At 42.3% G+C, this 15952-nt stretch overlaps 1 protein-coding gene across 1 annotated transcript in view; it reads left to right on the top strand.

The window, feature by feature from the left end:
• Positions 1-6072: 6072 nt before the first annotated feature.
• LOC108804432 (solute carrier family 40 member 1-like) overlaps positions 6073-15952 on the top strand; it is a 46317-nt gene continuing 36437 nt past the window's right edge. The window contains exons 1-2 of the mRNA XM_018576155.1: positions 6073-6150; positions 6396-6463. Of these exons, the coding sequence (XP_018431657.1) occupies positions 6111-6150; positions 6396-6463 (108 nt within the window). The 5' untranslated portion in view covers positions 6073-6110. The remainder of the gene's footprint in view (positions 6151-6395; positions 6464-15952) is intronic.

Here is a 15952-nt window from a genome sequence, read left to right as displayed (position 1 = left end):
TGGGTTGAGGTTTTAAGGGTTAAAATGTCTTCTTGCTTCTATTTCTTTGAAATGTTAGGAGGGGCTGTGAGGGGTGAGGGCTCTGAGCTGCCTGTTCCATTATATGTTAAAGGAGAACAATGGGGTAAGTGTTTTTCCCCATAGTTCTCCTCAGGGTCACGAGAGGACATAAACTAGCGTCCTCCCGTGACCCAAAGCTCAGTATATCGCGAGCTTCAGCTCGCGGTATACTGAGACCGCTGCAGCCGGGACGGATCCCGACATTACTGTAAGTCATATCCATGATGCCTTTCTACTGTTTTACCCCTCCAATGGTGTCACCTGGGTGCGGGCCGCACCCCCCTTGTGACGCCACTGTTAACTAGACATGTAACCTCGCAAAAAATGTATTTAGTTTCTGACAGATTTTTATTTCTTTTGTTATTCGGATTTTGGATCCCTCTGAATTTTTGTTTCAGACCGATCCGAATTTTCATTTTGGATCTATTCAGATGGGGTTCTTGAATTATAAATTACTTAATTGCTTTTTGGGGATTTTTTTGATCAGTTTAGTTGACACCATGTGCTCTCCGATTTGCTCTTATTGACTCTCTACTCCACAACATGAAGTCACATGACCGTGCCTGTAATGCAACCACCAACAGCCAAAAAAAAAATCTGATTGGCCAGAAAACAGTCACATGACCGATTTAATTTTCATTAAAAGTACATTTGGATTCGTTTGCATTCAGACGTGTTCCGTATCGGAGCTTTATCGAAATTTGTATGAATATTCATTCGGAACGAAATGAAGTTTATATGTCTGGTCGTTTCTCTGATCAATCAAAAAAACATATAACATAGACAAATACATAAACACGTGTTCTTTAACAATAGGGAGTGTGGCATGTCACATTTAAACTTTTTTTATTGACACATACAACTTTTTATTGACATTTTACAGTGGCGATCACCTGCTCTTGGAACCATTTTTACTGGCTCCCAGGAAAAGAGATTAGGTGTGTATAATGACAGTAAGATTATAGACTTTGGGTACGTGTCCAGAGGTGAGAACGTGAGAACTGCCAACCAGCTAATGTATTTGTACAGGTTTTCAGATTTATACCTCTCAAAAGTGCTATACAAGTGCAATGCTTGCTAATTAGTCACTTTATTTTCATTTTTCCCTTTATGCCGTAAGGAAATCTGTCACATGTAAAGCAAGAAGACAGCTTTCAAGAGGATACTGCTGGAACAATGTATATATTACTTGTAGGGATGCACCGATATATTGGCCGCCGAAACATATCGGACGAAAATGGCACTTTTGGCAAAATGCCGAAAGTGCCACTTTCTGGCCGAAATAGCGGCGCATCCGTTCTTTCTCTCCTCCCCGCTGGGCGCTGCTCTGTGTCCCAGCGGGGAGGAGAGAAAGTGTCACAGGCGGCGCAGGAGGAGAGCGCTGTGAGCGGCCGGCATCTCTCCTCCCCACACCGCTCAGCCTCCTGCCACAGATCGGGAGAGCAGTGTGGGCGGAGACAGCCAGTGCTGTCACAGGAGGCCGAGCTCCGCTTGCTCAGCCTCCTGTGACAGCTGTCAGGATGGAGAGCGAGCAGTGGCGTAACAATCACCATAGCGATCCAGGCGGCCGCTATGGGGCCCGGGGCACAGTGGGGCCCGGCAAGATGCCGTGCGGGCCGCCTGGGTCGCAATGGCATGCTCTGCTGGTGGCTTTCACTGGTGGCTCTGAAGAAGAATGCGCTGCTGTTCAGATGACTGACAGTATATCTGTGCAGCGGCGCGTTCCTCTCCACAGAGTCAATGAGAGCCAGCAGCGGTGGTGGAGCAGGCTGGACTCGGCAGTGGAGGAGGCGGGGATCATCAGTGACGTTGGAGGAAGAGGAGGCGGACACTCTGGTCAGGGTGACCCTGCAGAGCCCACCATTGAGAGTCTATGGTGGGCTCTGCAGGGTCACCCTCAGGTGGGCTATGTGGGATCTCTGCAAGGGGTATAACTAGAAGTCACAGGGCCCCATACAAAATTTTTCTATGGGGCGCTGTGATTTCTAGTTACGGTGCTGAGAGCGAGGTACATCGCTGAGTGTTTTTGTAAATAGTTTACTATGTCCTCAATTATGAATGCATGGGGAGTGATCTACATCACTTCCTGTTCATTCATGATTGTGGTTATAGTAAACATACTCTGTCCTCATGTTATGAATGAACAGGAACACTCAGTATATTAAAAGTAAAGTAAAAAATAAAAATATTTAATAAAAATGAATAAATAAAAATAAGATATAAAAAATTAAAAAGTTTATAAAAAAAAATATTAAATTTGTTTGAAAAAGTTGAAATATAAAACATTTTCGGTTTCGGTCTGACATTTTTTTCATTTCGGTTTCGTTTCGGTTTTGAAATTTACATTTCGGTGCACCGATAATTACTTGTATTTTCATGGACTTATTTGTAAAGATTTGCAAAGTGAGTTAGGTTGGAAACTGCTTGGTCGTTTTGCTTTTCTGATCAAATTCACCCACAATTTTACTGAGTAGCAGCATACATAGCAGCCTTCTACGATCAGTGCAGTCAGTTTTAAAAGCTAAGAAAAATATATGCATTTTAAAAAAAGGCGAACTGCGCAAAACTGGAAAACTGGCACATAACTGCTAAATTTATACAAAGAAAAAAAGAGAGAGACTTGTATTCAATGCAATTGTACAGGTCTGATATTGTGCCGTACTGTACCAGCAAATATTTTTCTCAAAATTTAGCTTAAATTAACATTAAAGTCACTAATCCCTCCCCCATGCTGCTTTAAGGACTAACCTAAAATTACAAATATTTATTTATATAGCGCCAACATATCCCACAGCGCTGTGCAATCGTTTAGACAAGACAAGTAAGAAATACTGACTATCATCATTGACATACAGAAAAGTAGGTGAGGGGGACCCTGCCCAAACGGGCTTACAATCTAAGAGGAAGGGGACCAAAGACATAGGTGGGGAGGGGGAGACTAATAAAATGAAAGGGATTTGGGAGTAATGTGAAATGGGAGCAGAAGGGAAGGTTATATAGGGTGAGAAATCAAAGACAGAGCTGATACGCTTCTCTAAAGAAGTGCATTTTGAGGGATTTTGTAAGGTCTTGTAGGGATGGTGAGAGCCTGATGTGGTGTGGGAGAGAATTACATAAGGTGGGGGCAGCCCTGGTAAGGACCTGTAGACGAGAGTTGGATGTGCGGGTGAGTGGGCAGGATAGTCACTCTCTGGTCATTAGTGGAACCAAGGGGCCGATTTGGAGTATATGTTGTAATTATGGATGAAATGTAAGCTGTTGCGCGGTATGTAGAGCTTTGTAGGTAAGACTGAGAAGTTTTTTAGTGTATCCTAAAAGAAACAGGAAGCCAGTGCAGAGATTGACAGAGGGGTGACTTATGAGAGTAGCGGTGTCTGTCTGGCTGCGTGCATTCACCTGGCAGCTGTTGTCAGAATGCGTGAAGGGTGCTTGCAGCTGAATGACTGGCAACACAGTTAGTTCAAAATGTTTCCAACCGGCTCCTTCGATCAGCTAATCGAGGAATGCTAGGCGGAAGGCCACTGTGCATCATTTCGGCTGGTTCATCAAAACATCTGACAGATATCCCATCCTCTTCCTGCTCTACCCAAAACAAACTCACAATATAGCCGGAGTTCCAAAAAAAAAACCAAAACCCAGTTACTTTACCCAAGATCCTCTGGTTCCATTACGGAATCTTCACAAAGGCCAGATAAACTATTGTCAGTGCGCCAAATGTGTGACGCAGTTGAATCTGCTTCTATGGATGTGCCAAATAAATTGTTCGTTTCGGTTTGATAAGAAAGGCGCACCTAGTGTATGATTGTAAAAACAATCCCCAGTGTAACTTCTCACACATAGAAGTGTTATATTACAACATGATAGTTTATTTGACATGTGATGCACCAAAATAAAATGTCACATTCCTCAACAACTGCCAATCTTAAAGTGACACTGAACTCAGGAGTTATATCTTAAAACTGCATTCAAGTACCTGAACCAGTAACAGAAATGTATCTTATTTGTGTATCACTCAGCTGTAGATCCTCAAATCATCTCTGAATTGGTGCTGACACTGTCCTTTCTTCAGGAGGGTGGCTACTTGTGTTCCCCATGGTCCCTGTGTGTGTTGTAAAGTAGCCACCGCTCCAAGCTCACTCCCGTGATGGACTATTCAGCTGGTGGTAATTAACCCTTAGGGAGTCTCAGCAAAAGTTAAATTCCTCTGGCACGGGATTCCAAAACTTGTACTTGTAAAGATCTTTTCATTCTGCAGCGGTCTAAGGTCCTGTAAATCATTACGTTCAACATTCCAGCGCTGCAGCAGAGGCGAAGTCAGGCTGGAGGGAGCGCTGTCACAGCCAGCCGGCTCCAAGAATCAGGTGAGCATACCTAAAACCCTTACCCCTAAACCCTTGCAGTGTGGGAGTAGCCCCACTGCAAGGGTTCATAATAATATTCACTGGAGTTCTTCTTTAAAGGAGAACTATGAGGTGAGTGCTTCTCACTCACCTCATAGTTCTAGCCGACCTGTGACAATGAGACTGTCACAGGTCGGCTCAGTAGATCGGGAGGTGAGCCAACACATACCAGGTTCGCTCACCTCTCGATCCTGTCACGGCTCTCTGCCGTGACAGGGGAGGGGCTGGATTCCCCTCTCCCCGCTCCGATAGCGCTGACTGGCGGAACGGACGGGGGAGGGTACAGCTGGCTCTGCCTCTAGATAGGCAGAGCCAGCTGTCAGTCACGCAGCTGGGCGGATCCCGGCACAATTGTCGGGATCCGCTTCAGCTGCGGCGTCTCAGTATACCGCGAGCAGCTGCTCGTGGTATACTGTGGCGTCTCAGTATACCGCGAGCTACAGCTCGCGGTATACTGAGCCTAGGGTGACGGGAGAACGCTAGTTTGTGTCCTCCCGTTACCCTAAGGAGAACTATGGGGAAAAGACTTAACCCCATAGTTCTCCTTTAAGCTGGCCATACACTTATCATTCCTATCCAGGGAGCTGAACAAGAGAAAAAAGCGCTTGTTTAGTGTGGACGGGGCTGGTCTATTGTATTCTGACAGCGGCAGGCATGCTCAGAACACTTGAACAGTGACTTTAGCTCAGGGGTCTCAAACCTTCGGCCCTCCAGCTGTGGTGGAACTACAAATCCCATGAGGCATTGCAAGATTCTCACAGCCACAGACATGGCACCCAAAGAGAGATGCATCATGGGATTTGTAGTTTCACCACAGCTGGAGTGCCGGAGGTTTGAGACCCCTGCTAGCTGATTGGCTGCAGTCACTATTCGGTTCACAATTTTCCGACCATGGCCCTTGATATATGTCGACTTAAAAATTTACTTTGGTTGAACGGAGTGCTGCCAACATGGCTACATATGTCTTGAATTTCCACCAGGTCAGCTGGTCAAGCAGGGTATGACCCAATTCAGTAAAGGCAATTCCATTGCATGATTGAACTTGACACTGACAGAAATGAAGTGAACAGCTGCAGATGCTCATAGTCTTTTCTTGGAGCCCCTTCAGCTTCAACGTCAATGGTTGTTAGAAAAGTACAAGTGCCGAACGTGACCATTTCCTTCCACCACTGTTATGCTATCAATAACCCGACTTATTATCTAGCATCTCCAGAGCCTATGGCACCGGTCACATGACTTGTTCACAATACTCCGCTCTGCAATGCAGGGCCGGCTCTAGGGGGCGGGGCTATGCAGATATTCAGACGGAGATTGGCTGGTGCCGTTGCCGTGTGCAAGCCGCCTGTTGGACAGCCGGGAGAGATCGTATAAAGGAGAGCACGGGCAAGCTGTAAACAGAGGAGCGAGGATCGAGGTGTAGAGGGGTGACAGGAAGGGGGGATAGGGGGATAGCTACATTATCCCGATCCCCTTCATACAAGGCGTCCTATAAGGCTTCCACTTTCCAACTTCAGCTACAGTGATAGCTAAGTTTGGAAAGAAAAAAACAATAATATTTCGTTCGGTTCCTTTGGCTGTGGGATTTATTGGATATTGACATACAGAGAAGGGAACAATTCGATCGGATATTATTAGTATATTATAATCATCATGGCAAAATCAATGGATCGGGAGCGCTCAGGATGCTGCGGTAAGTGCCCAGTGGACTTTAATTCTCCATCTAAAATTATTATTATTAATATTATTATACAGGATTTATATAGCGTCAACAGTTTACAAAATGAAGGGAGATAGTACAGTTACAATTTAATACAAGAGGGTTAGGAGGGCCCTGATCATAGGAGCTTACAATCTAAAAGAATTCTGCGTATGCCAATGTGTAGATTCTGAGCATTCTGCGCTCTACTTATGTTATTTTTACTCTTCTTGTTCTAGGATCCTGTGCCGACTACCTTACATCTGCAAAGTTTCTCATGTACCTGGGACATTCTATGTCCACCTGGGTGAGTATAACATTCTGATTTACTTTTAGGGTATGGGTACATACCCCAAAAGTCTTTGTATTATTGTCTTCCCATTACCCATTGTCTTCTGTATTAGACACACTGGGAGAGAGGTTAGCCCGCCCCCTCCAGCAGCCACTGCATAGAGAAAAAAATCTATATGTAACTATTTTTTGTCTACATAAATTGCACATGCAGAATTAAATGAGAGCCAACGCTGTTCTCTATCTTCTTATTACCTTTGGTGTGAAGAAGAGGCAGAAGAAATGTAGAAGAAACCTGTCTTGTAATGATTATGTTTACTCTGATTCTTCTCTACCCATCATCAATAAGGGAATGGGAAACACCAGGGTAATTCAGTGAAACAATTGTGACACTTTTCCTGCAATACCGGTGCATTACAGTCCTGGGCCTAATTCCTGAAAGCCTTGCTCCGTTAACATTTCTGACACAAGGGACAGATTTCGGTAGTTCTTATTTGCTATGGCTGCAGCAGATTCAAAGAGAATTACCACCAAATCATAGATAAAGAAACTGGAGGTGGTTATGACCAACTCTAAGGCTGGCCATACACTGTTAGACATTTGTCCAATTCAAAGGAATTGCCCACTGTTAGCTAAAGGGAGGCTGACCTGATGGGGAACTAGTGTCTCAGCATCAGGCTCTGCCGACTCAACAGCTCAACCCCAAACAGCAGACTGGTGGACCAGTCCACTCACTGAATAGGGCCGGCTGCTGTACTTGTCTCTTTGACAGGCGCAGTGGCTGGGCAGGGAGCTCTGCATCCCTGAACCTGTGATTTTATCAGGATCACCATTACTGACCTGCACCGAGGATGGAGTCTCCAGTTTGGACACTCCATCCTCAGTGCCGCCATCCACCGTGCCTGCATGCAATAAACCCATGTGCATGTTTCCAACATTTACATGAATTTTTCACAAGTTGCGACATTTGGGATAGTGTTCTTATAAGTGTCTTGGACACTTTTTATGAATTTCACTGAAGATCTGCCCCTATATTATATATGTAGTGTGTGTTTCTACTTTGTTCTTAAGGGTTGACTCCAATCCAAAATATTTAGGAGCTCACCTGCGAGTTTATTCACCTGCCAGCTCTTCGAAAACTCCATTGGTGACATTTGCCTCCTGCAGTTTGTGTCTACCCCAAACACACACCCATGACAAAGGTGTCACTCCTTTGCAGCTTGGCTGTTTAAATATTTGCTCGTGCTGTGCTGTATGTAATCCATGGGTGAGAGCATGAGAGCAGGACACCATCGCTGGACCTTGTAATAATAATGGCACTGGGATGAAACACACACACACTATATTTTGAAATATATTTTCATAAATGTTATATGTATTTCTTCATACATTGTGTAGATTGTAGACACACATAATCCTCATACAGACCAAATTTCAGGATTACATGACTGATATTAGTAAGCCTTAGACTGGGTTCACACCTGGGCGTACGTAATATGCACGTTTGCCACGCGTTTCTTGTGGCGCCTTTTTACCGCGATTTTCGGTAAAAGAATTTACAAGGGCTATCCGGCTGTATCCTAATGGATACGCGCGGCAAATACGCCCAAAGAAGCTCCTGTGCTTCTTTGGGTGTAGGGCGCTTTTCAGCGCGTTCCTACGCGCTGCAAAACGCCCAGGTGGGAACCATGCCCATAGGCAAATATTGGTTTTCACATGTTGAGCGTTTTACAGCGCGTAGGAACGCGCTGTAAAACGCCCAGGTGTGAACCAGGCCTTAAAGTGTATAGTACTGTGTATGTATATTACTATTAAATATGGAACTTATAACACTATTATGGATGTAAATGTTTATGTAGCAGTGCTCATAAAAAAACAAACAGGTTTATACATTTTTTTTAGGCGACTAGGCCTAGGGAAGGAGTAGTGAGGTCCTGCGCTGAGTAAAGGAAATTGTTGCCTCATAGGACTAGAACTTCTCAAATACATTTAGTTCTTACATAATTCCTTATCTGAAAAAGTGCAAGCTGCAGAAATTATTTCAGGCTGAGGCAGCAGCTAAACATTATGTGATTGGGTTCCTCAACCCCCAACTGAACCGAGGAGGGGGTCATGTTGGGGAACATTTGTTTGGCTGGAATCGAGGCTGATAGAGCCAAAAGACAGATGGACTCTGGTGTGGAAGGAACCAGGAGTGGAAGAAGACAATGGAGAGTCAGCTGAAAATGGACAGCTGAGAGGTGAGCGTAGGATTTTGGGAGACTTCCAGATCCTTCATTGTCTACTGGATTATGTTGGCAGGGTTAGAGAAATGTAGGATTCTTTGCTGAATGAGCCCAATGGTGTTCCCAGGCTCTTTGATAAAAGATAGCCACAACATGCTAGTCTATGAAGATTGAACATTCATGTACTATTAACCATGAATGGATTGCCTATGTCCTTGTGATGTAACTGTCTATCTTTTTATCTCTTTGTTATTACTATGACACCTTTGTGCGATGGTTGTTAAGCTTTCCATAATAAACATGATTTAAGTCCTAATTTACCCTACATTTGGAATGAGGTTAAGAGGAGCATATTTTTAAATGTAATCTTTATTTAGTAGACATATACATAACCATAAATGCCATCGAAGTAAGCGGAGCATTTTTAATGAAGACGTGTGACTGGGCAGAAGCTCTTCAAACTCTGTTCCTGTCAGAAATCAAGTGAGCTTGTAACTTTGCACTCTGCTGCAGTGGGATTCCCAGCAGTGTTATCAGCCCTGCCCAGTTTGTAAACCACGGAACTCCTCCCTCCTATGTTATAGAATATGAGGAGAGGGAGAGTTATTCTGTAGTCCACATCAGAAGTGGGCAGCCAATGGTGACAACGCTGCTCTCACAAAGATACAGTACAATAAGTGAGCGTTGTCACCCTAGGACAGGATGTGTGTTACTGGCATGATCACTGGGTGAAACTAAAGAAAAGAAAACGTGAAGAACAGAAAACGTATGTAGCCACATATAAGGCTTGGTAAACTGCAATATGTTTACATTTTTGTTCTTGGGCTTAGATACACTCAGTTCTCCCACTCTAAAAGTAGAGCAGCTGTGAAAATGATCCAAAGTAGTAGCTGTTGTTGATCATCTTACCACAAATAATATTGGATCAGTTTACATTAAACTTGCTAGTATGTTGGTAACTGCAGGGAAAGAGTATACAGGCTGTCAGAGACTTCTTGTGCTTCTTGTAGGGTTCATTGAAGTATATGGGAAGCACTCCCAAGGTGCACACCTGTGCTTGCATATTTTGCTGAATGCAGGATAAAACATCTAAGCAGGACAGAGTGCTACTTTTAGGGACCAGTGAGCCCTAAAATCAGAAGGGGAGCACAGACAAAGACACTTATGTGGTTTCCAGCTGCCCACGTACCCTTACTCTTGTAAACCAAAATACTTTCCTACACTGGAGTTTAAAAATGTGTAACGCTTGAGGAAACTGAAGGTGGTTATATGATCCTGCTACATGCACCTCTATCTGTACACGGGGAGGGAGGGGGATTCTTCCAGCCTCACCCAAGATACTCATGTGTCAACATTGTCTGAAAGCAAAGGATGTAAGTTGCCCATGAAAAAACAAATTACATCTGTTACCGGTTTCTTATTCTCTCTAGGAAGGCAAAAGAGTGGCTTTGCTTTTTGATTATATAATCATGTTTATATTATTTCAGTTATAGGTAGAATGAGGAGCCAAGTCACTTGCTGTCTTCTTAAACCCATTCTGGACTCCACCACAATATGTAATTGCTAAAGTTCATGGCTATGCCTACTCTTGCTGTGAAGTTTCACTCTTCCTGCTGCAGAAGAGTGAGTCTCCCTCCACTTTTTGCAGTGTCCATATTAAAGTGACACTAAATTCATGAGTTAAATCTTAAAAATGCATTCAAGTACCCTAACTATTAACAAAAATGTATCTTATTTGTGTATCACTCAGCTGTAGGTCCTCAAATCATCTCTGAATTCATGCTGACACTGCCCTTTCTTCTGGAGGGTGACTACTTGTGTTCCCCATGGTCCCTGTGCGTGTTGTAACGTAGCCACCTCTCTACTTTACAACACACACAGGGACCATGGGGAACAAAAGTAGTCACCCTCCAGAAGGAAGGACAGTGTCAGCATGAATTCAGAGATGATTTGAGGATCTACAGCTTGAGTGATACACAAATAAGATACATTTTTGTTAATCGTTAAGGTACTTGAATGCATTTTTAAGATTTAACTCCTGAATTTAGTGTTACTTTAAATTTAGAAATCAACAACAGACCCTATTATAACAGCTGTAGTAGGTTGACTAGGCTGGATCTTAGGTGCCTATAACTCACCATATGTGCCTGATTAAAAAAGAAACCATTGGAGGTTTCAAGACACCAGCACCTACTAAACGCTGACATTTCAGTTTTAAAGTGACCGTACCTTCCATCTTACACTAACAGCAACTGCATACCTTAACTAGAAAAAATATTCCAGATAATTGCTCTTCAAACAATCTTTGAGTGCCTATAATAGTCTCAGGTGCTTGCTTAATCTTTCATAAAGCTTTAGCTAGCCAACCAATTTTACAGTAAAACACATAATCAGTGTGATGAACACACAATTTAGGAATAGTCTGTATTGTTTTTAATTTGCATTCTTCACATACGTTTACTGCAGGTACTGTTACAATCAATAAATGCAAGCGCACTAGAAAGAGATTTCCATGCACACAACGCCGTGGTATTGTATTACAGAATGAATTGCACAGAAAGAAACATAAAAAAAGACATTACATAAAAAGAGTGCCCTAAATATATTTAAAGATAAACCTGTCTGCGTAGAAATATGGTATCAGTCATTGCTGATGGTTCAAACCCTTCGCCCTGTCATCCTTAGAATAATGGAAAATGGTAAGCGCACTACTACTAATGTGGTGGAAGGAATGAATTACTTTAGTTTAGATTGTATTTCAGGCGGTGGTAATGGGTGTGCGGTCTCCTTTAACATGGAGAGGAACCTTGTATCTAGAATAAACACAAACAAAAATCAAAATAGTAGTGCTACTCCCCGAGGAACTAATAGTTAATGATGGGAGTGATGTGTATTGGAAATATTAGTGAAAACAGGTAAATGGACTCGCTGTTAGATGGGGGCAGTGAAGATCATCTTGTTGTAGAAACGGGTTGTATTCACATCAATGGAGACATTGTAGGTCCTTCTTGTAAAATGGTACTAGAACAGGGGGTGTACTAAAACACAATTTAGTTTACCTGTTTTCACTAATATTTACAATACACATCACTTCCATCATTAACTATGAGGTTCCTTGGGGAGTAGCGCCCTGTCATCCGTATCCTTCCTTCACTACTTGTTGAGTCACTAACCTAAAACAAGGATGTGTATATCAGATCCCCTGATACCTATTATAAATGTTTGATCCTGCTCAGTGCCTTACCTAGCAGGGAGGAAAGGTTATAGCTGACAGTCCCAAAAACATGACCCCAAGAAACATGTCAGCAAAAGCAAATGCTATATTTCTTTGTTGACTGGATGACTAGATACATTGAAAGCCTGTTCATTTAAGAGCTTCGTAAGTGATTATTTATAAAGGTGCCCATACACTGTACGATTATCGTACGAGAGTCGCAGGAAATCCCGCGATCATACGATAATCGCAAAGCTTATGGAAGGCGTGCGACCGTTTCTACTGTATGGTCGCACGTCTTCCGTCAAACAAGCAGGCTGGAAAACCCGCCGGGAATCGTACGTGGTTAGTGGCCTGCTTGTTGGACAACTGCCGAAAGGGTCGGTGTGCGCACGCGCACACTGCCTGTTTGCAGTCATCGGAAGCCCGCCCCTCATTGCAGTCATCGGAAGTGCGATGATCGCAAGTACGATCTGCCTGTCCAAGATGGGCAGATCATACGCTTTTTTAATTACTTTACAACCCTCGCAAGACAAAAGTCACCTTAAGGCCACCACCTTAAGGCCTTGTTCACACCAAATGCAGAGCAGATGCGCTCAGGTTTCTGCACACGCAGTGCAGTGGGTTGTCCCGTGTTTTTTGCCGCGTTTTTGATGCGTTCCGGGTCGTTTTTGGTTTAATTAAAAAAAAAAGTTTAACATGGGCTTTCAGTGCGTTCCAGGCATTTGCATGCATTTTTTATGCGTTTTTCATGCGTTTGCATGCGTTCCAGAGCAGGTCAAATAGGGCCTGCTGCAGTTTTTTTACCTGCTCTGGAACTGCACGCTGTGATGTGAACTGGAGCTAAGAATACCATTGGAATACATTGGACGCAGTTTTTATCCGGTCTGCAACTGCTCTGCTCTGCTCCTGCCCTGCGCTTGGTGTGAACAAGGCCTTAGTGCCTGTTTGTGCATTGAAGTGCCTAATGTGACAGATATACAATATATATGGGTTAAAGCAAGACTGTACAAATATTTCCAATAAATTTAAAGTTATGTGACCTTGATCAGACATATGCAGTTTGCACCTCCACACAGCAATTACAAACAGTTTTTTCTACCCCAAGAATAACCATATATACAGTTATCTTAAACCCTTTAATCCATGGCTATAGTGGTGTTGTGTTGACCCATTATGTCTATTGATTGCATATTGACTGGGCAATTATAAATCATAAAGCTCCTCCACTCAGACCTACTTGTCTGATAAGGCAGACTTTCCTGTGTCAGGAAGTTGAACATAAGTCACATGATGTAGAGAAGGCTGCTGTATCCCACTTTTTCTAGCAGCTCAGACCAGTCAACAAGTGAGGGAGCTTATGGGCAGGACATTTTGGTTGCCAGGGTACATTTTCCAGTCACTATAATAACCTTTTGACCGGAGAAATTTGTCCAACTCAAGGTTCAGTGAAGGTATATCTGTGAGTATACTGGGACATCTGTAACACCTCCGGGCTCTCTGATCTTAAGAAAAAAATCAACAGTCTTAAGAATTTTCTAAAGATAATGACGGCAATAACAATTCCTAAAAATCTTGCATGTGTATGGCAGGGTCTTTTGGAAGAAAAATCCTGACTTCTTTCTCGTGTCTATACCTAGCCTTCTGTAAATCACTGCTTAGGAGAAAGTTTGCTTAAGTACTGTTTATCGGAAAACAAGAAGCAATGTGCACATATCATCTGACTTTTGTTTTCTCAAATCACTCTAGTAAGAACAAAAGTGTACCCTAAGGGATAGGTTAATGTTGGTAATGAAGATTATAACACAAGTCATGTACTCTGCTCTGTAACTTTTACATTTGGCACTAACTTGATGCAGCCATGGACACACTATCTACTAGGTTTTCTGTGCAAAAATATTTACTCAATTGCACTTAATCATGAAGCAACTAATAGAATCTAATTAAAGATATAAAAATGTTAAACGGAACCATCTGTTAGGGGATCTTATAATCACCAAATTGAGTTTATCTGAGTTTGTAATATTTATGAAGTACTTCCTGGCATATCATCTGAAAGGGTATTCAGCCAAATTGCTCAATACACAGTCATGTTCAGTAAAAGATTTTGCTTTGTGCTGATGCACACATTACATTGAATATAAACAGTGGAGTGTTATTGCTGATCCATGTTCTCTTCAGTGGCTCCCTTTTAGATGGTACCAGTTTTTGTGTATGCTAAAAGTGGTTATATATAGATATATATTCTACCAAGGGATGGTTATTGACACATCTTGTTCCTATAGTGAACCTGTGCCCAGATCATGCACACTAAATTATGTTCATATTTTGAACCACAAGGGCCCATACACACTATCGCAGTAACAAGTAAAAATGTGTTGCTGCAATGTACACCCCAATGCACCATGCTGACAGATGGCCTAATATGCAGTGTGCTGCCAAAAATGCTACATGCACCTTTTTTTTATGCATTAAGCAAATGAATGGGCTAAGTAACGAAATGCATATAAACGTAGCACAATAGTGTGAATGGGCCCTAAGGAGCTTTAAAACAAACCCTCATTCATCTCTGTATCTATAAGCATTGTGTATAACTTTTAACATTTCAGAACACAGGCAGTGAAATCTTAGCTTTTGTTCTACAAAGAGCAGATTTTGCCAGCCCTTCGGTGTCTCCAGCGGCCAGTTGTTTTTATTAAGAGTTTTTCTTGTGCTGTTTGAGGCTCTTTGAGAATGAATAATGTTACATTAAAAGGCAGCTAGAGAGGTCAGGGATGGCTTGTTTTAAAGCTTTTTACTGATTAGGAAGTATGTAAATAGATTAATGTCCACAGTTTGGGCACAGGTACACTTTCAACATGGTCTATAAACACACAGGTACCCACCACTATGCGTCTTGAGCTTGGTTGATGATATATGGCATATCTTTGGTCATTTACCTCATTCTTTTCAGTGAGAAGGTGGGGAGTATCTGCTTAATTACAAAGATTTTCCAACAAGCAGGACATTTCTATATGCTGTAATGAAAGCTTGTGATGTTGGATGTGCTTGTTGTTTCCCAGTAGGGTAACCCTAAACGATCCAATAGCTGTCAGACTGTTACACTGGGCCATTGAACCCGGGACAAGACTGGACTTTTGTGGCCACTCTTAGCTTATATCTAAATGCTAGTTGAGAAATTACCTAATCCATTTTTATTCACTATTTACGTTTGGTTTGACCTCCAGCTATTTATCATCAGGAGAGAAGGCTGCAATTGCTGATAGCAAAGTATTTTTGTTTGCTTGGCAAAAATGAAGAAAACAGGCACAGAGATAATAAGACATAAGAGTATGTCATAAAAGCTTTTCACATAAAGAAAGATATGTTAAAGCACTTGTAACCTTCTTGTTTCACAGGGTAGAGGTCAGGGTGGCTATTCACATGCACCTATCACATCTGAAATAGTGATGAGACAGCTGATCAATAAAGTGTTGTGGTTTGCTCTACTCTAACAAAACAGTCAAGTTATTGCACGGGTTTAGAAACACATATGAAAAGTAGACATATTTACATAATATTTATGCAAACAATCAGATCTTCAAAAGTAATTCTGAAAATCCCTCAAGATGATCTTTTTGTGAGCACATAAAATGGTGAGGTACTTTTGCTGCGTGATAAAAACATCATAAACAGTAACTGACTGATCTCTTTTATATGAGAACTGCATGATACTTGTACATTTGGAACAAGTTGAATGTGCATAAATCATATACATCACATGATTCTCATGATTCTGTATAAAGAATACAAATTGTGTATAGCTTGCTATCGTGCATTTGCTGTATGTTGAATTTAAAACCCCCTGTACCTCCACAGAATTCTGTGTCTGGAAATAAATTTCACTGAATTCAGTGTGTTTTAGGTTTACAATAAACTCACATGCTACTTGTAACCAGCATGCCTACATACACACATCACCAACGTATTTTTGCTGCCACTGACATCAGTGATGGGGGGAGTTATTATTGCTGCAACTGGCCCCAATATAGGGTGGGGGGGGTTATTATTGCTTCCACCAATAAAA

Source organism: Nanorana parkeri, unplaced genomic scaffold (assembly GCF_000935625.1).
Source record: "Nanorana parkeri isolate BGI_ZX_2015 unplaced genomic scaffold, ASM93562v1 scaffold57, whole genome shotgun sequence".
Taxonomy (NCBI): domain Eukaryota; kingdom Metazoa; phylum Chordata; class Amphibia; order Anura; family Dicroglossidae; genus Nanorana; species Nanorana parkeri.
The sequence above is the reverse complement of the archived record's forward strand: the minus strand, read 5'-3'. Positions and strand labels throughout refer to the sequence as shown.